Here is a 21,511-nt window from a genome sequence, read left to right as displayed (position 1 = left end):
GAGTAGTTAAGTCCGCTTTAAGGGTTGTCAAATTTAATGTTGAAAACATATTTTATCACCTTTATATACAAAAGGATTGGGATAGTTTTGATCCAATTATGGTCTTTGAGACATGATATTGGATGGATAATTACACTTCAAAGGTCTTTTAGATTTTATCTTAAAAATGTGTTTACCTTTTTTTTATGTCTGGTTGAACAAGATTAGAGAGCAACTAACTGATGGTTGCGATGTTATTCTCAATTCAAAAATGAGTTTTGTCTTTTTTAAATTGGCTGAATAAGATAAGAGAGCAACTTCAAAATTGAATAAGAAGTTTTTATAATTGATCCGAAAATTTCTTCATCTACGTAGGAGTATTTTCACCGTGAAATCAACATTCTTTGTGGCAAGATAGATTAATGGCCAGTTGGTAGAGGATCAGAATCGGGGTAGAGATCTTTGGAAACTATTGTGGCCATCCAAAGTTATACCAATGATTAAAGTGTTTCATTGGAGGTTCTTCAAAGGGATTCTTCCGAGCAACTTTGGGATGGCATGTGTTGTTTGAATGTTGCTTGAGAAGAAGATTTTGGAATTGCATCTGTCCTAACTTGCCGGTGAATTTGACTTAGTTACTGGTGAGTCTAAATTTTGGGATAACTTTATGCAGGTGACTGCTGATTCGTAATTTGAAATGGGTTGAGAGGAGCATGATTATCCTATGCCACTGTTGGTTCAATAGAAATAAAACTTTTTAAGCAGGTGTTTGGTCATTCAGAAGAAACACGGTCTCGACAAGGACTGCATTAGCAGGAGAGATGGATACAGCCACATAGAGAAGCTTTTTCAAGCTAAATGTGGATGCTGGTTTTGATAGAAGGAAGCAAGAGACTGACTTAGGAATATTTATACGAGCTGACCATGGTTGTGTAACTTGTGCGGCTGTTCCGAAAGTTGGAAATGTAGCAGTTTGTTCTATTCAGGAGGGATTAGAGGTGGCTGTTTTTAAATGTTTTACCAGCTTATAGGTAGAATCGGATTCCTTGCTAGTATTAGACTTATACAAAGAACAAGAAATGAGAAAAATAATTCCTTTCATATATCTTGCGTTTAGCCATGCAGAATGGCTAGGTATTTATACAAACACGTAGCAGTGTAGCATGAGCTGTAACTGACACCAAACTGACTAACTGCTTAACTACTTAACAACTTTTTAACACGTGCTTTTAGTCACATTCATTGAATACTCTAACATTCCCCTAACTTGTTTGATTTCTTAAACTCATCAAAAGACAACACTTGAAGAGCACGTCTAAAGAATGGAAACTGTTTGGGGGTAACTGGTTTTGTGAGAACATCAGCAATCTGCTGATCGGATGGAACATAGCGAACTTGGAGCAGCCCAGCAACAACCTTTTCACGAACAAAGTGATGGTCTATTTCAACATGCTTCATCTTAGCATGATGTGTGGGATTTTCAGCAACTGCAACGACAGAGGAATTATCGCACCAGACAATGGGTATTTTATGTTAGAAATCAAACCCACTCCAAGCATAATCTAGAAGCATGAGACGTGGAGCAATTTTGTGCCATGCAAAGTGCTGAAATTTTAGCCATACAAAGTGCTCCATTATTGAGATGTTTTGTGGCTGGAAATTAAGTGGATTAATAGCCACATTTGTTGTCACTTTATCAGCCTATAAATAGAGGCTTGAACTTGTGTTGTAATGAAGAAAAATGAGAAGAAAAAAGAAATAAGAGAAGCAACGTGAGTGAGAGTGAGAAGGTTAGCAAACCTTGAGTGAGTTAAAATCTAGCAGCAGCTAGACTATCTAGTCATTGAGAAAATATTTGTAATCTTCGTATTGTAATATATTGAGTGTGTAATAAAAAAGTAAATTTTCGGCCCATCACGTTTCCAACAAGTGGCATCAGAGCTACGGTTCGGAGCTTGGTTCGGAGTTCGGTTCGTGTCCGGTTCGTGTCCAGTTTGGAGTACCTTTGGTGTTCATCTAACAAGTCGATATGGGCGACGTAATTCAGCTACTAGTTCCACAATTGACGAAGACAAATTATGGAAATTGGAGCATTCGAATGAAGGCTTTGCTCGGTTCGCAAGATTGTTGGGAGATCGTTGAAAAAGGATACATCGAGCCCGGAGATGCCACTACAGAAGCAGCTTTATCAAATGACGCTAAGAAGGCGTTACGAGAAGCACGAAAGAAGGATCAAAAGGCCTTGAATAGTATCTTTCAAGGTATGGATGAATCAACCTTCGAGAAAATATCAGATGTGAAGAACGCGAAGAATGCATGGGAGATTTTGCAAAAATCATTTCAAGGTGTAGAAAAAGCTAAAAAGGTACGCCTTCAGTCACTTAGAGCTGAATTTGAAATGTTAAAAATGAAGAGCTCCGAGAATATCGATGACTATGCCAATCGTGTAAAATCGGTGGTAAATGAAATGAAACAAAATGGAGAAACTCTTGACGAGGTAAGAGTGATGGAGAAAATTCTACGGTCACTCACACGCAAATTCGAGTACGTAGTCGTTGCCATCGAAGAATCAAAAGATTTGTCAAAGATGTCGCTCGAAGAACTTGTGGGTTCTCTGCAAGCCCATGAGCAAAAGATGAAGCTAAATGAAGATAGTGAAAATCTTGATCAAGCCTTGCATAGCAAGTTGTCCGTCGACGACGGAGAAACAAGTAATAACTTTAGCCAAGGAAGAGGAAACCGCAGAGGATACCGTGGAGGCTACCGTGGTGGAAACAGAGGAGGAAGAGGATCACGAGGACGTGGAAATCAATCATATGGGAGATATCAAGAAAATAAAGATTATCAAACATCCAACCGTGGACGTGGATCTAGAGGTCGTGGCCGAGGCAGATTTCAAGAAAATAAATCTCAGGTACAATGCTACAACTGTAACAAGTATGGACATTTCAGTTACGAGTGCAGATCAACACACAAAGTGGATGAAAGAAACCATGTAGCAGTCGCAGCAGAAGGCAACGAAAAAGTGGAATCAAGTGTCTTTCTCACTTACGGAGAAAATGAAGATCGCAAGAGAAGTGTGTGGTATCTCGACAACGGTGCAAGCAACCACATGTGTGGAAGAAAGGAGCTGTTCACAGAATTAGATGAAACAGTTCATGGACAAATAACTTTTGGAGACAACTCACATGCAGAAATCAAAGGAAAGGGCAAGATTGTTATAACACAAAGGAATGGAGAGAAGAAGTACATCTCAGACGTTTACTACGTACCAGCTTTGAAGAGCAACCTGATCAGTCTTGGTCAACTCCTAGAAAAAGGATATGAAGTTCATATGAAAGACCGCTCACTCGCTATCAGGAACAAAAGTGGAGAATTAGTTGTTCGAGTTGATATGACGCGAAATCGTCTTTTCACCCTCGACATCGAGTCTGGAGAAGTAAAATGCATGAAGACGGATCTGAAGAATGAATCATGGTTGTGGCACTTAAGGTACGGACATCTCGGATTTTCTGGCTTGAAGCTGTTGTCGAAGACAAATATGGTGAATGGATTACCAAGTATTAATCATCCAGATCAACTGTGTGAAGCCTGTGTCAAAGGAAAGCAGCATAGGCAGAAATTTGAAGTAGGAAAATCTCGAAGAGCTAGAAGACCATTGGAAATTGTACACACCGACATATCTGGTCCGTACGACATTGAATCACTCGGTGGAAACAGGTACTACCTAACTTTTATTGATGATTATAGCAGAAAATGTTGGGTTTATTTTCTCAAAGCAAAATCGGAAGCCCTAGAAAAATTCAAGGAGTTCAAAGCAATGGTGGAAAAACAGAGTGGTCGATATTTGAAGATACTCAGATCCGATAGAGGAGGCGAGTATACTGCAAAGCTTTATGAAAGTTTCTGCAAGGATCATGGAATCATTCATCAGTTAACAGCCAGACGCACTCCACAACAAAACGGAGTTGCAGAAAGGAAGAATCGGACAATTCTGGATATGGCAAGAAGCATGATAAAAGGTAAACACCTTCCGAGAACTTTCTGGGCTGAAGCCGTTGAATGCGCAGTTTATCTGTTGAATCAATGTCCAACAAAAAGTGTAAGACACAAGACACCAGAAGAAGCATGGAGCGGTCACAAGCCAAGAGTTGGACACCTCAAAATTTTTGGATGCATTGCATATGCACACGTTCCTGAGCAACAGAGGAAAAAGCTTGACGATAGAGGAGAGAAGTGTATCTTTATAGGCTATGACAAAAGAAGTAAGGCCTACAGACTTTATAATCCTCTTACTAAGAAATTGATTATCTCAAGAGATGTCGAGTTCGATGAAGCGGATTACTGGAGATGGAGTGAAGAAGAAAAGAAAGTGGAAGGATTATTTTTCAACGAAGACGACAATGATGTCATCAACCAAGAAGAACAAGGCGATGATCAAAGTCCTGGTACAACAGCCCCTTCGTCACCAACCAGCAGCAGCGGAAGCAGCAGCTCAGATGAAGCACCCACAAGAACACGGAGTCTCAACGACATCTACAATTCTGCGGAACCTGTAGAGACGCAGTTCGATTATTCACTATTCTGTCTAATGACAGAATGTGATCCAGTGACATACGAAGAAGCAATTGAAAACAATAAATGGAAGAAGGCCATGGACGAGGAGATTGCTGCAATAAGAAGGAATGACACGTGGGAGCTAACAAGTCTGCCAGAAGGACATAGCCCGATTGGTGTCAAGTGGGTGTACAAGACGAAGACCAACAAAGAAGGAAAAGTAGAGAAATACAAGGCAAGACTAGTCGCCAAAGGCTACAAGCAAAGACAAGGAGTGGACTATGATGAAATATTTGCTCCAGTCGCAAGAATAGACACAATTAGGCTTCTCATAGCAGTCGCAGCACAATACAAATGGAAAATCTATCAGATGGACGTCAAGTCTACATTCCTGAATGGCTACTTGGAGGAGGAAGTCTACATAGAACAACCACCTGGATATAGCATACAAGGAAAGGAGGACAAAGTCTACCGATTGAAGAAAGCTTTGTATGGATTGAAGCAAGCCCCAAGAGCATGGAACACAAGGATCGACGAGTACTTCCGAAGAAATGGATTCATCAAAAGCCCGCACGAGCACACCCTGTACACAAAGAAGAATGGATATGGAGATATCATGATCGTATGCCTATATGTGGATGACATGATCTTCACCGGAAACAATCCAGGTATGTCTGATGATTTCAAGAAAGCTATGACTAAAGAATTTGAAATGACAGATATCGGTGAGATGTCATACTTTCTTGGAGTCGAGGTGAAACAAATGCAAGATGGAATTTTTGTCTCTCAAAAGAAGTATGCGGAGCAGATTTTGAACAAGTTCAAAATGAAGGATTGCAAGCCAGTAGTCACGCCAACTGATCCAGGGATGAAGCTAAGTGTTGATTCGACAAGGGAGTCGATAAATCCGACGTTGTTTAAAAGTCTCGTTGGAAGTTTAAGGTATTTGACAATCACACGACCAGATATTACATATGCAGTAGGATTGGTGAGCAGATTCATGGAGAAGCCGAAGCAAGACCACTTAATTGCCGCAAAAAGAATTTTGAGATATATCAAAGGTACGATGAACCATGGTTTATTCTATACCCACTCACAAGATTCAAAATTAGTTGGCTACTCAGATAGCGATTATGGGGGAGACTTGGATGATCGGAAAAGCACTTCCGGATATGCATTCCACATCAGTTCCGCAGTTTTTTCATGGTCGTCAAAGAAGCAACAAACAATTGCTCTCTCAACATGTGAAGCAGAGTATATGGCCGCAGCAACTTGTACATGCCAAGCAATGTGGTTGAAGAATATTTTGGAAGAAATAGGTGTTTCAAATGAAGGTCCAATTACCATCTACGTTGACAACAAATCCGCTATATCACTTGCCAAGAATCCGGTGTCGCACAGCCGAAGCAAGCACATCGATACGAAGTATCATTTTATCCGAGAGCAAGTGAAAAACAAAAACGTGGAGTTGGTCCATTGCAGGACAGAAGATCAACTGGCAGATATTTTCACAAAGCCGTTAAAAGTGGAGACATTCAACAAATTCAAAGAGAAGCTCGGTATGAAAGTTGGGTTTGAGGGGGAGTGTTAGAAATCAAACCCACTCCAAGCATAATCTAGAAGCATGAGACGTGGAGCAATTTTGTGCCATGCAAAGTGCTGAAATTTTAGCCATACAAAGTGCTCCATTATTGAGATGTTTTGTGGCTGGAAATTAAGTGGATTAATAGCCACATTTGTTGTCACTTTATCAGCCTATAAATAGAGGCTTGAACTTGTGTTGTAATGAAGAAAAATGAGAAGAAAAAAGAAATAAGAGAAGCAACGTGAGTGAGAGTGAGAAGGTTAGCAAACCTTGAGTGAGTTAAAATCTAGCAGCAGCTAGACTATCTAGTCATTGAGAAAATATTTGTAATCTTCGTATTGTAATATATTGAGTGTGTAATAAAAAAGTAAATTTTCGGCCCATCACGTTTCCAACATTTTAGACTGAGGTATGCCCACTTCATTGAGCAGTTGTTGTATCCACAGCAGTTCGGACACACAATTGGCTAGGCTGCGATATTCTGCTTCAGCAGATGATCGAGATACCATCGACTGCTTCTTGGAGCACCAGGCAACAGGATTGGCGCCTAAGTATACCACATATCCGGACGTGGATCGTCTGTCTTCCACAGAGGAGGCCCAGTCGGCATCGACATAGCACACAAGATCTAACGAGCTTGCTGTAAAACACAAACCATAGTCTCTGGTGCCGGCCAAATATCGCAAGACCCGTTTAATGGCTTTCCAATGGATGTCACTTGGGGAACTCATATACTGACTTAGTTTGTTGACACAAAAGAACAGATCAGGGCGAGTAATGCAGACATATTGAAGCATACCTACTATGCTTCTATATAAATGAACATCAGGGAACAGTGAACTTCCATCTGAGATAACCAGCTTGGGAGTGCTCACCATGGGTGTTGGTGTAGATGTTGCCCCGGTCATTCCGGCCCTTTGAAGGAGCTCCAGGACATACTTCTTATGACTAAGATGCATTCCATGAGGTGTACGGTGAACATCAATGCCCAAGAAAAAACTGAGGTCTCCCATGTCCTTGAGTGCAAATTTGTTATGAAGACGACGCACCACATCATCAATATCTTGCACTCGACTGCCAGTGATCACAATGTCATCAACATACACCATGAGCAGAAGATGATTTCCAGTAGACTATCGGATAAACAATGACGAGTCAGCTTTTGATGCATGGAAGTCAAGTTGAGTGACCAGATACTTCTTGAGCGTATGGAACCATGCACGAGGGGCTTGTCGCAAGCCATAGATGGCTTTATTCAGCTTGCACACAAGCTGCTGACCACCTACACCCGACACTTCAAACCCAGGAGGCTGCTCCATGTATATTTCTTCAGTAAGCTCGCCATTAAGAAAGGCATTGTTGATATCTACTTGCTGTAACGCCCACTTCTGCATAACAGCAAGTGCAAGGATGGTGCGAATGGTAGAGGCTCAAATAACTGGACTGAAAGTATCATGAAAATCAAGTCCTGCATGTTGTGAGAATCCCTTTGCAACTAAACGTGCCTTGTACCGATCGATAGAACCATCAGCCTTCCGTTTTACTTTAAATAGCCATTACACCCAACTGCTCTTCTATTTTCAGGCAATGGGCAAAGAGTCTAGGTGTTATTGCGGACCAAGGCCTGTAATTCACTATAAATTGCTGTCTGCCAACTTACACATTGCATTGCGGCATGTATGTCAGAGGGGACTTCATTTGAAGAAGACGATGCCATACTGAGATATATCTTTGGCTTGAAAACCCTGGCCTTGCTTCTGGTAACCATGAAGTGGGTGTTTAAAGGTGTAGGAATGGGTTGTAACTGAGAAGATAAAGACGACCTGGAAGTCAAAGGTGAATTAAGTAGGACTTGTGGTATAGAGGAACACGTGTCATGTGTACCAATTGGTGTGGGAGTTGTAGTGGGTGTGACGGGTCTAGTAGGTGGCCTAGGTGTATGAGTAGGACTACTAGGGGATGATCTAGGTGTAAGAGAAGTACTGCTAGGCATTACAGTAGGTAAGATGTTGGTGCAATTGACAGGTCTAGGACTTAGGACAAGAAGTTTGGTAGCTTGTGAGACCGAGGGAGATGTGGTTGTTTTTGAACAAAATGCTTCGTAAGGAAATTTGTCTTCATTAAAAGTGACATGACGAGTGATGTAGATTTTACCAGTGGAGTCACGACACTTGTAGCCTTTGTAAGCAGGTGAGTAGCCAAGAAAAACACAGGGTGTTGACCGAAATTGCAGCTTTATTTTTGTGAAAGGCCTAAGATTTGGAAAGCACAAGCAGCCAAAAGTTCGAAGAAAAGAAAAATCAGGTTTTGTTTTAAACAATTGTTCATATGGGGATATATTACCTAGAGGTTGAGATGGTAATCGGTTGACCAGAAAGACAGCACTACAGAAGGCTTCATTCCAGAAACTTAATGGCATGGTGGCATGAGCCAACATAAGTAAGCCTGTTTCAACCACCTGTCGATGCTTGCGTTCAACAAAGTCCATTTTGAGTAGACGTGTATGGACAGGTGAAGCGATGCAGAATTCCTTGCTGAACTAAATAATTTTTCAGCACTTGAAACTCCCCTCCCCCATCTGTTTGCAGAACTTTGAGTTTTGCACCTAACACTCTCTCAGCTTGGCAATGGAACTGTGGAAAAATACTAGCAACATCAGATTTGGTCTTCAAAAAATAGAGCCATGTATAGCGTGAGTAAGCATCAGTAAATGCAACATAATAGCGAAATCCATTAGACACAACCGGAGCTGGCCCCCAAACATCTGCAACAACCAATTGTAGTGGAGCAGTATAAACAGTGCTGGACTTGATAAACGGGAGTTTACGCTCCTTACCCAGATGACAAGCAATACAATCAACCATTTTATTAATATCGATAGCTTGTATATTACAACGTGCAAGTGCCTTAGTAAGAACAGCTTGACATGGATGTCCTAGCCTAGAGTGCCAAACACTAAGAGGAAGCTTCATAGTAGTTGTAAAACATTGAGCAGATGTGGAGGATACAGGAGCTGCTGTAGACTTGTTAAGATGAAGCCGATATAACCCCTGATGCTCTGAGCTTCGAAGAAGAACTTCTCTAGTCCACAGATCACGCACCTGACACTGAGTAGGGAAAAACTCAAACATCACTTGATTGTCTTTGGCAAACTTGGATACTGATAAAAGATTCTTAGTAATTCCAGGAACTAGCAATAAGGACCTCATGAACAGTGGTCTAGACCGAGTAAGTAAGGATGATTGCCCAATAGACATAACAGGGAGAGCTGAACCATTGCCTACAAATACCTTACCTGGCCCTTTGTATGCACCACCTTCTCCAATGGAAGTAACCGAATTTGTGAGATGATAGGTGGCACCAGAATCCGGATACCAAGAGTTGTCGGCTACTGTTTCTGGAGTTGCCAAATATGCTTGAGACTGTGTTGCACCAGAGACTGGCGTGCTGACCTGTTGTGAAAAACTTCCAACAAACGGGTTAGACCAAGATGAGGGCGGAGTAGAAAAACACCAACCTGGTGTACTCCATTGTGCACTTGGCGAGGAGGGAGGCCATGTTATCACAGAAGGACCGGCCACGCACATATTGACTTGTGGGGGAGGCCTGTAATTATTGCTCTTGTAAGTTGAATCAAACCGATGATAACACCGATCAACAAGATGACCAGGTTTTCCACATAGTTGACACTGAATTTTTGAGTTAGAATAACGTCCTCGACCACGCCCCCGAGTTGCATTTGAGGGTCGATAAGCAGGCATAGAACTATTAGAATCAACAGATTCAGAAGGTTGATGAGACACAAGATTTGCAGAACCAGAGATATCACTACTGACCACCTGTTACCGAGTTTCAGCATCAAGAAGCATTGACACCACTCCTTGTACTGTGTAGGGCACTTGACTGGCTGTAACAATAGAGATAACAGATTCGTATTCAGGAGGAAGACCATTAAGAATCGCCGTCACATGCTCACGCTCACTAATGACTTCACCGCAACTAGCAAGATTATCACAACAACTTTTAATTTTCATCAAAAATTCTTTCATGTTCAAATCTCCTTTTTGTTGAGAGTGCAAGTTTCGTCGATAAAACATCAGTTTAGATGTGGTTTTACTGCCAAACAAAGTAACGACAGCATTCCAGATTTTGGCACTGGTGTCCATACCTATCAAATGCGGAAGAACTGCCTGACTAATGGAAGACAATAACCATGACGCAAGGGCACTGTCCTGCTGCTCAAAGCGTTCAAATTCTGGGTTTTCATGTTGACCGCCACTGTCATCAGAAATAAACTGTGGAGGAAGAGTCTGTTGAACATCCAAAAAACACTGAAGCTTATGCGCTTTTACCGCCAAGAGAACCTGCTGCTTCCATAACAAATACGTATTATCATCAAGAAGAACGCTAATCTTCTTTGTAGAGAAGAACCTGCTGTCAAGCAATCCATCAGAGGAGCTAGCAGCCATATCAACCAAGAAATCTGCACAGCGGTTAAGAAGAAAGAAACGCCAGGAAAGAACTTACAACTGATACCATATTAGACTTATACAAAGAACAAGAAATGAGAAAAATAATTCCTTTCATATATCTTGCGTTTAGCCATGCAGAATGGCTAGGTATTTATACAAACACGTAGCAGTGTAGCATGAGCTGTAACTGACACCAAACTGACTAACTGCTTAACTACTTAACAACTTTTTAACACGTGCTTTTAGTCACATTCATTGAACACTCTAACAGCTAGCAAAACAGGAAATTGAGAAAAGGGACGAACCATGCTGGGACAGGGGTACTTTGGTTCTTGATCTTCATGATATAGTCCTCGATTGTCGTAAGGTTATTTTTAATTATATGAAAAGGGATTGTAATAAATTAGCTCATTCACCATCTAGATTAAATTGTCAGGTTGGTGAGGTTAGAGTGTGCGATGATTCTTTACGATACTTTGCATAATCCAGACAAATTTTGAATAATTGAGTTATAATTGTTAGTTGGATATTATCTTCATTCAAACAGAATTTTGAAAAATTAATTTTCGTGGAACGGGGAAAGGGTTGTCACATCATTCTATTCTTTACTAATTATTTAATGCTATTTTCTAAATTTTTTTTTGTCTGCAATTCATTTATTGTTTAGAATTTAGAAGGGTTTGAGGAAGCAGCAAGCAGTGGCCCCAAAAGGTATTTGGATTTGGATTTTGGCTTTTACTGATTTTGAATCACTTTCGCTCTCACTAAATCATTGGACGTAATATTGTAGAAGAGAGAAAAATTGAAAATATAGTAATAAAATAGTAGTAAAAGAAATGGGAAAAGGGAAAGGGGAAAGTAGTAATAGTACTCTCTTACTTGTTTACTTCTCTTTCAATATATTCCCTATCTTTGCCTTTACTTTTTGCATTGTCTGCTTTTCTCTTCAGTCATCGGCTTTTCTTCTTGTTGTGCATGCTAGCCTTTGTTTTCTTTTAGTTTTGGCTTGGTAGGGTTTCTTTTACTCTGACTTCATTCTAGTTCAACAGTGTTGTTTGTCTTTGGATATTTTTTTTCTTCGCATGCATTTAAGTCTATAGAGCAGTAATAAAATGACAGCTAATGGTTGATATTGTTGGTGGTTTGAACAGTGAAGGGTTTGTCAAGGGTGGAATACTGAAAAACAAATGGAATATAGTCAATGGCGTCAACTTCATTCGCCAAGCAGACTTTTGTGCCTACGAAGGAAGCAGTGTCTAGCTGTACTCCATATCCACCTCCTCTTGCAAGATATGAAGATGTTGTAGCTAGTCCAAAGCTTTTAATAAGCTTAGACTAAAACCATATAGCGAGTGTCTAGCTATATCTAACTTAATGTATTATCGAATTCGCATAAGTTTTAGTCTAAGGCTTTTACCATAAGTTTAGAGCCAGTGTCTAGCTAATTTTATCTAATTAACAGCCATATAGCGAGTAGTTGGAGTTTCTAGTTTTATAGTTTCTAATTTTACCCGTCCCTTTAGCTCTGTCCCTGGTTGATTCCTATATTTTGGTCATCCAATCAGGATAAAAAAAATTAAGAATTAAAAGTAAAAAACAGTAGAAATTAAAATAATACATTAAAAATTATTAAATTATACTTGTTTACCTATTTTTTAAATTCTATTTTTTTTTTCAAATATTGAAAATTTTAATTTCAAAACATCAAAATCAATTAAATAGATTATTATTATTATTAATGATTTTCTTTCTTTGATCTCAGTTGGCACATGATAGAATCAGTTTGATTTTATGAATAAATAGGTAGCATATCTAATCTTATAGCATAAATTAATTTATTTATGTTCATCATAGTCCAAACAGAAATCAGCTTCACTTTCCGATTTTGATATAATCAGCTTTCACTTTCCGATGAAGATTATATTTTGATGATTAAAGAAATTGCTTGAGTTGTGCTGCTGCCCTTACTGGTAGTGATTTATTTTGCAGGTAATTTAGGGTGGCAGTACATGGTCAGTACACTTTGACTGATATATATATATATATATATATAAGAAAATTGTAGACATATATGGCGTTTGAGAACAGTAGAGATTTGCATTTTGTTTGAGTTTGGATTGTGAAGTAGAGATGATTGAGTGAGCTCATAATAATCCAAATTCCACATGCTCTTCGCTTTGCTTTTTTCGTATCCATGAAAGCTAAGTTCTCTCTTTCAAGGTCATTAAAGTTTTCTTTGCTTTGTCTTATTTGTTCTTTTTTAATTTTATTTTTTTCACAGTTTTTTTTTTCTTGCTCTGCCTGTATTTATTTGCAGCAAGAAAAGAGCGAAGAGGAACAAAGAAATATTGGAAAAAAAAGTTGACAATCAAAGTTCAAAGATTTATAACAATGAAAATCCATTTTTCCAGGTTGGTTTTGGCACGTGGGTTTTAACGTTCGAGTTCTTCCATGAAGGTTAGACATGTGTTTTTCTTTTTTTTTTTAAATCTGTTCTTTTGCATGTTTATATACGTTTCTTATCAACAATTTATTAGTTAATGTAGTTTTTTCTCATTGTTTTCTAGCTAATTTTTTTTAGTTTGTAATAACTTTAATGAAATGGAGTGACATATTTTCTTGATTGATTTCATTCGAATGTCGGCATCCACATGATTACTAGAAAATATAAATGTCAGTAATGACTTGAGCTTCATACTTGGAGATGTATGTTAGTAAATTTATTCACTATGCTTGGTTTAATATTTGTGGAGCTTTTGGTTGTATTTGCATTTCAAGATTATAGAATTTATGATTTTTGGCTGATGACCTTAGACTGAACAAGCTTTCTTTCTTTTCGATCTCAAAATGTTGAAAAATTGCCATGATAATTTTTTCCATCCATACAAAATCCCTATGTTTGCATTGAGGACCCTCTGAAGTAAATTTCAACTCCAGAGCTGTTTTTATGCAGTACTTTTCTCTTCGAAAAGTGTTAGTCTTGAAATGATCCTTGTATGGCTGTGTCTTAGATTCTTATGATTGTTGCTGACTTCCTGAACTCAAATTCATCATGCTATATTTTTCTTATTTCATGTTGAAGGCAGGCATTGTAATTTATGATTTGAGGTAAACACTGCACAGCATGAAGTTAGTCATACGTTCTGCACGATCAATGACTGAAAAATATGCCAAGGCTGGAGCTGGAGAAAGCAGTTGTAGCTATCAATGCACTGAAACTAAAGTTGATTCAACGATGGTATTAGAAGTTGATTTATTTGATTTTTATGTTGTTTGTTTTGGATTCGTTATTCTTCATACTAAATTGTTTGATGAATTTATGGTTTTGTTCTATGAAAATCCTTTTGTTTTCACATGTTGCCCTGCTAAACTAGTAGCACTCTTATATTAATTTTGCAGTCACTACTCAGAGGTAGGTTCTTGCATGAAAGACCTGTTGAAGAGGAGAGATCACCTTCAATGGCAGTGAGTGAATTAAATCAATTAAGTCACTACTCAGAAGTAAAATATCCATTAGCCTGTTACTTTATCAGAATGTGTTATATTTCCTCAACAATGTCTAATTTGAGTTTATAGAAGCAATAAACTCATGTAGTAAACAGTGGATGTAGTAAATCCATTTCAGTCTAATTTCAAAGGGTTTTTGAATTTCCATTTTAGTCTATAAATTTTCAAGTTTATTTCTGTACATTTTGAACTTGTGCAATTTTTTTTGCAATCAATTAGTTGCACTATTTGAACTTGTAATTTTGCTATTTAAATATTCATATGATTTTTCAATATTTTGACTAAAAAAATTAATTTATTATATGATTAAATACTATCTTTTTGACTAAAAGTATATATTTAATACTAATTAATTTTTGATATTAATAATGTTTGATTTTAATATTTAATAAACGCCACCAAAGAATGGTATTTTTAGCGGCGTTTGTAATCAAAGCGTCGCTAAAGGTCTTGAGCTATAGCAGCGTCTGTGGAAAAGGCGCCGCTAAAGGTCTTGATCTATTGCGCGTTTGTTAGGGTCTTGAGCTATAGCGGCGTTTGTGGGAAAAGCGCCGCTAAAGGTCTTGATCTATAGCGGCATTTGTGGAAAAAGCGTCGCTAAAGATCTTGAGCTATAGCGGCGTTTGTGTAAAAGCGCTGCTAAAGGTCCTGATTTATAGCGGCGTTTGTGGAAAAGGCGCCGCTAAAGGTCATGATCTATAGCGGCATTTATTTCTAAAAATGCCACAAACGTTTGTGGCATTGACAACAGCGGCATTTTTTGCGGCGCTTTCAAAAACGCCGCAAATACTTTTAGCGGTGCTTCTAAAGGCATAAAAACGCCGCTAAATACCTGTTTTGGTGTAGTAACACATCATTTTGATAAATTTTTTAACCTGAACCCTGAAGCCTGAACTTTAAACCCTAGACCTTGAAACTTAAACTCCGAACCTTGGACCCTTGACCCTGAACCATAGGTGCAGGGTTCGAAGTCTAGGTTTCAAGGTACAAAGTCCAGAGTTTCAAGTGAGTCCAAGGTTTAAGTTAAAAAGATTATCAAAATGATGTGTCAATAACATAGAAAAAAATACTGAAATGACATTAAATAATTGATGAGAGATACAAAATGATGTGACGTCTTTATTTCATACAGTCATTTCTTTTCATTGAACATCCTATTTAAAAAAAAAAAAACTTAGATAACGAAAAACTTGAAAAAATCAAGTTTCAATCCAAATATGGATGCAAATTTGAGGTCTAAAGCTTAAAATTTGAAAAGTAATTTAAGGTTTAACTTTCTTTTTTTGTTCATTTTCTTTAGTGTACAGTTCGTGTACCAGCCATGAATGTCATTTTGGCTGGTATGAGTGAAACATACCAAACAACAACGGAATTAATCCAAAAAAAGAAGAAGAACAACGCCAGACTTTATCTCAAAACGAAACATAAACTTTATGGATTGGGGTTATTGCTGTAGGAATTGGCACTCGAACACGCTAGCACGAAAACATTATTAGTAGTTGAGTTTTTGCAATTCCATCCTGAGTCTGTGGGGTTGTTCGCAGTCTGGCGAGAATACACCACGAACGGAGATGAGCTTGTCCTTGAAACCTGGTTAGATGCGGCTGGATGTGAACCCTGGCCACCCCAAGATGGTGCTGGTTGTGATTTACTTTTTCTTACTCCCGCTTTGCTTGGTCCATTGCCACCTTCTGCAATTCAATGTATTGGACATCATACACATAAACCAGGACAAGGTTTTAAAAAAAGAAATGAAAATGAATACGATACATATAGAAAATTGAAAACATTTTACCTTCCCCCAGTAGTTTACGAGAGACTGTTCCTTGTGGGAAGAAGACGAAAGATACCAAGAGGTAGCAGCAAAGGATGAGAGGAAACGGAGATTTGATGATTACCATAATTTGCTTCTCTGCTAATATTCTGGATTGGATGTTCAATTTCTCCCAATTCTCAAAGCAGCAAACACTATTGTTTTGGCTATTTTAGTTAGTACGTTTTTTCACATCACAAACTATGCTATTTATAAATACTATGGCACCTTTCGTTTGGTCGTCAACCCATTCATTGGGTTCTTTCGTCGGTTTGTGTGAACAAAAAAAAGTTTCCCCCGCCCAAGTAACTTTTAAAATAAAAGAAACACGGTACGACCAGACCAACTAAATTTTCACCTTGCTAAAAATCTGCTATTTTAAAGTTTTTGAGTTAATACAGCATTTAGAACTATCCATAATCTATTGTAACCTTTACATAAGGGATAAAGACGTTTCAGCACATTCAAATCCACGTCTTCTTGTACTGATAATAATACCAATATCAATCAAGTTAAGACTCAATCAGCTATTAATGGTATTTTTAGATTCCAATAAAGTGAATATATTTATATATATTATAAAGTTGTAAATAGATATTTATGTTCACATTATAAATTATAAATTTACATATATATTATATTACAAGATTCTAAATAAATATTTATGTTCACATTGATATTTAGTGTTTTAGATGATTAACACGTGCATAATTTGGAAAAAAAAATTCATTTGTAGATGCCAAAGTTTAAATAAATTGTTTCCATTTAAAATCAAGTTTGTAAAAAAAATATAAACATTATTATTAATAACAAAATCGTATTGGAAGAAATTCAATGATGTCTAACATCGTTTTTTAAACCAATGTAGTATAGGTTTTGTTTTTTTGTTAATCTCATTATAAGATTTGATCGTATTTGTTTTTTTAACATAATGTCTAGAATTATCCACAGCTCCTCGTCAACTCATAAATAGAAAGATAATGTGTTTCAGCGCATTCGAACTCACATTCTCTTGTATTGACAATACTGTCCATACCAATAAAGTGTTATATTTATACAATGACTTCAACCGACTAACTAAAACAGTTATGACTAACTAAAACGGTTATGAGCTAACCATCTTATTAACCACTAACAACTAACCGTTGACTGGTCAACTGACCATACTGTAACAGTAGGCTAATACTGCCTAACCATCTTATTAACCACTAACAACTAACCGTTGACTGGTCAACTGACCATACTGTAACAGTAGGCTAATACTGCCCCTGCTAATCAGAAAAAAAAAATCAAGTAGTAACAGGAACAGATTCAACTTGCAGCTTACTCCTTAGATAACAAAATAAATTCTCAGCTATTTGCTCCCCTTCTAGAACATGACTGATTATGAGTTGCTTGGCCCCAACTTTCTCACGGACAAGATGAAGTTGCAGTTCAACGTTCTTGGACCGAGCAATGAAAACAAGATTCTTGGACATTGCCATGGCGCTCATATTCACACCAAACTGTATGAACGCCTGTCAGTTTCACTCCCATTTCGTCAAGTAAAGACTTTACCCGTACAATCTCAAACACAGCACTTGCCACACTGCGATACTCAGCCTCGGATGTAGCAAGCAAAACAACCGGCTGCTTCCTCGATCTCCATGCAATGGGATGGTTACCATGATACACGACACATTCAGAGGTGGACCTCTTGTCTTGCAGGCTGTTACCCCAATCAGTATCAGCATACGCCGTTAACACATTAACACAAACGCTGAAGCAAGTTGAAACACAGCTCCAAAATCAACTGTAACTTCGATAGGGGTGTTCAAACTACGGTTAAAACCGAATTAACTGACCGAATCGATCTAATTCAGTTAATCGGTCGGTTAATCGATCTAGTTCGGTCAGTGATCGGTTAAATGTTTTTTAGAATTTCGGTTAACAGTTAATTCAGTTCGAAATTAGATAATTAACCGAACTTAATAAATAATATTATATCTATATGTATTAGGCTATTACTAATTTGGTCAAATGAACATTATAAATTTATTTATTTTGATATGTTTTACACTTGTTTTAACAATAAAAATATAAATTTCGGTTAATTCGGTTAATCAACCGAATTAATGAAATATTTTAGTTCGGTTAATTTTTTTTGAAAAAATTTTGGTTCAATTAATGGTTAAAGGATTAAAAAGTTCGACTAATTCGGTTAATACTAGTTCGGCTCAGTTAACCAATCGGTTAACCGTTTGAACACCCCTAACCTTGAAGATAGCGTATAAGATTCTCTTTACACTCATCCAGTGGTCTTCACATGGCTGGGTCATAAACTGACTAACCTTATTCGATTGATATCTTCCTAAACAAAAAACATGCACAAAAATCGTCCAACATGTAAAAGTCATAAACAAATCTTCTCGATAATGATACTAACAACTTGACCGTTAGTAAAATATAAAACAAAGAATAGGCTGCTTGTACTGCAAGTGTACATGTAAAATTGAAATAATTTGTGTTACAACGAAATACTAGAAATATTCTGAGGATTAAACAAAAAAAAAGATTATGCAATTTAAAGCAATAAACAAAATAACATGCACAAGGAAGTCTATCGAGCTACTAAAGCAAGGAAATCGAAAATAGGTGAATTTATAAAAATTACAAACAAACAAATAAACATAAAATGTTCTAGAGAATAATATTGGCAACAACAGTGATGAATTAACTCTCATGTAAGCAATGAAATTACACCTAAAGGACTCAATTGGCAATTTCTTTACTTAATCAATTTTACCTTTCGATCTCAACTAATTAAATAAGGAACTTAATCAAATTATCCTCTTGGTCTCACTCAATTAAGCCAAATTAAATCATTTTTTACTCGGTAGATTACCCTTTTGGTCTCACTTATCTAAATTTTTACTTAGAGTTGTCAGTTCTAAATTTTATAATTTATTCAATTTAGTCCACATTGTTTATTGAATAATTAGGCGTAAAATCATATGCTTACAATTAAATTAACCAATCACCCAACAAATTTAGAACATACTCATGGCAAAATTAATTAAACACACAAAGCAATTTCATACAATTAAATTAAATTAAAAGGATGAAAATGTATAAGTTTAGAAATGCTTAATAATTTGGAGAATTTCTTTATTCCAATAGTAGAAATACTTCATTCCACGAGATTTTATGAAAGCCCAATATTGAAATCTTCATTTGAAATGAAAATATAAAAGAAAATAGAGCGTTTGAGTAAAGAAAAATACTAACCTAGAAATTTCTCCTAACCGGTCCCTGTACTATTACTCTAATCTAATTCTAGAAACTATTAGCTTAACAACCATAAATTCTCTACTCAGTCTCTCAAAATGTTGATTTAAGATGATATTTATAGTTGAAAATCTAAACAACCATCAATTAAAAGTTTGCCCCTAATAATAATTCCAAACAAGGCATGTTTGACCAGCAATTCCACAGCTTGCCCCTCCAAAATCTCAATTGATTTGGTTGTTACGAACTCTATGTCACGAACTTGGTGATGTGAGGTCGTGACACTACTACACAGAGGGCTCTGGGTTGTGACACCACAGGTCCGATGTCATGATATTGCTCGGTTTCCTCGATCCAACTTCAGAGGACTCCATGTTGCGACATGAACATCCCGAGGTTGCAATGCTGAAGCTTTTTGCTTCCTTCCTTCTTTCTTCTTCCTCAGTTAAGTCCTTACAAGTGCCTTGGCCACATTTTAAGTTCGTTTGGACATATAATTGATGAATTTCATACGGCCAAATATAGTATATGTTGTATGCCAACTAAGCAGATACACACATAACCCATGTGATGAACATTGAACTGTTATAGTCAGACTTATGAAATATTTAAAGGGGACCATTGATTTTGGTATTTTATTTAGTGAGTTTCTCACAATATTATAATGATATAATGATGCTAATCCGATCTCAGATTCAGATGAAAGAAATTCCACTAGTGGTTACATATTCACTCTTAGCGGTGGTGTTATATCATGGAGATCAACCAAACAAACAATTATAGAAAAATCTACTATGGAGTATATTACTTAGGAGTTGGCTGGTAATGAGGTTGAGAAACTTAGCAAATATTCCATTGAGCACGAAGCCAGCAGCTTCTTTGTCAATGAATTGTGATTGCCAGTCGACAATAGCCATTGCAAAGAATAAAACTTTCAATGGCAAAAATAGACATATTTGTCTAAAAAATGATGTGATTAAGTAGTTGCAATATGATGGAGTAATATCAATTGATTACATAAGTGATGTGAAAGATGAATTTGGTAAATCATCTAACTAAACCTCCTGGGAAGAAACTAATATATGAAACATCGACGGGAATGAGACTATTGCCAAAGGTTGAAGTTAACAATGATGAAAACCCAATTTATGTGATTGGAGATCTCATGAGTTAGGTTCATATGGGTAAGAACGAAGTCATTAATTGAACTCTTAAGCATTATATGATTATGTCCCTCCTATGGTGTAAACAATGCTTAAACAAATAACTGCATGGATGGTGAGGATGAGTAAAAACTCTTAATCAAATTCATATCCGTTAAAAGTGGTGTATTGTTTTGTAGAATACAGTTAATGGATTGACCTATATGAGTATGAAGTGGTGTTGTTTCTATGAGATCTTTGGCAGTCTCTAGAGTACTCATGAAAACCAGACACATGCATGACTTATTAGCGTATAACCGCGTTGAAGAATGAATCATAAATATAATATGTTCAATGAGAAAGTTAGTTTACAAGTTAAATAATTGGTTCATAGAAACTTGTTTCACCAATTATTTAAGTAAATTATATCTTATTTGTCAAAATTTTTTATTCATAGTAAAAAAGACACCAAGATTATTGCATTATATCGAAATACTTAGTTAAAATTCTTTCTTAATTCTTTGGAATATGTGGAAGATTGTTGGAAGGTTGATGTATTTCAAAGAATTACACAAGTCTCACATCCTTTAAATAACCTTATCAATATTATGTTTATATAGTATTGTTTTACTTTGAGTATAAGAGCCAAAGTGAGAGGATGAACACGTGTTGTCTAATAAAATAATTATAAGCAATCAGAACTAAGGACGGGTTTTTGGAGTTAGCTCACCCTCGCCGGATCGTGACCCCTTGTCCCATCTATTGTGTAGCACATGTGTCGCCCAAGGCATAAGGGGCATGATGACTTGATGTCATCCTCACCTTCTTCTAACTTATCACCAGTAGTTTGCTCAATGTTCCAAACTCAACGGTGGCAACTAAACACAAGGGTTACGCTTGTTGTGGGACTTAACTAACACCTTACGACACGAGCTGACAACAGCTGTGCACCAACTATGTCCGTGTTCCCGAAGGTACCCCTCTCTTTCAAGAGGATTCGCGACATGTCAAACCCTAGTAAGGTTCTTCGCTTTGCATCAAATTAAACCCAAATCAGTTTGGGTTTTAATTCATACACGCTTCAAAAAAAGCTCAAAACAAATTTCTCAAAAAATAAAATTATGAAACAAGTCATTCAAATAAAATTTAAAGAGTAAATAAGTTAGCAAGTTAGTGATTTTAAGGGCTG

At 37.2% G+C, this 21,511-nt stretch overlaps 1 protein-coding gene and 1 long non-coding RNA gene across 2 annotated transcripts; one reads left to right on the top strand and one right to left on the bottom strand.

Moving 5' to 3' along the window:
• Nucleotides 1-11,267: 11,267 nt before the first annotated feature.
• Nucleotides 11,268-12,090, top strand: LOC121225586 (uncharacterized). Its single transcript, XR_005923448.1, has 2 exons — nucleotides 11,268-11,304; nucleotides 11,745-12,090. It is a non-coding gene; the product is annotated as an uncharacterized lncRNA (long non-coding RNA).
• Nucleotides 12,091-15,157: 3,067 nt separating this feature from the next.
• Nucleotides 15,158-16,096, bottom strand: LOC107919743 (uncharacterized). Its single transcript, XM_016849124.2, has 2 exons — nucleotides 15,896-16,096; nucleotides 15,158-15,791 (listed from the first exon to the last, which is right to left on the bottom strand). The coding sequence occupies exons 1-2, from the start codon at nucleotides 15,999-16,001 to the stop codon at nucleotides 15,532-15,534; spliced, it is 366 nt and encodes a 121-aa protein (XP_016704613.1). The 5' UTR covers nucleotides 16,002-16,096; the 3' UTR covers nucleotides 15,158-15,531.
• Nucleotides 16,097-21,511: the final 5,415 nt, after the last annotated feature.

The sequence above is a fragment of the Gossypium hirsutum genome, chromosome D13 (assembly GCF_007990345.1).
Source record: "Gossypium hirsutum isolate 1008001.06 chromosome D13, Gossypium_hirsutum_v2.1, whole genome shotgun sequence".
NCBI lineage: Eukaryota > Viridiplantae > Streptophyta > Magnoliopsida > Malvales > Malvaceae > Gossypium > Gossypium hirsutum.
The sequence above is the reverse complement of the archived record's forward strand: the minus strand, read 5'-3'. Positions and strand labels throughout refer to the sequence as shown.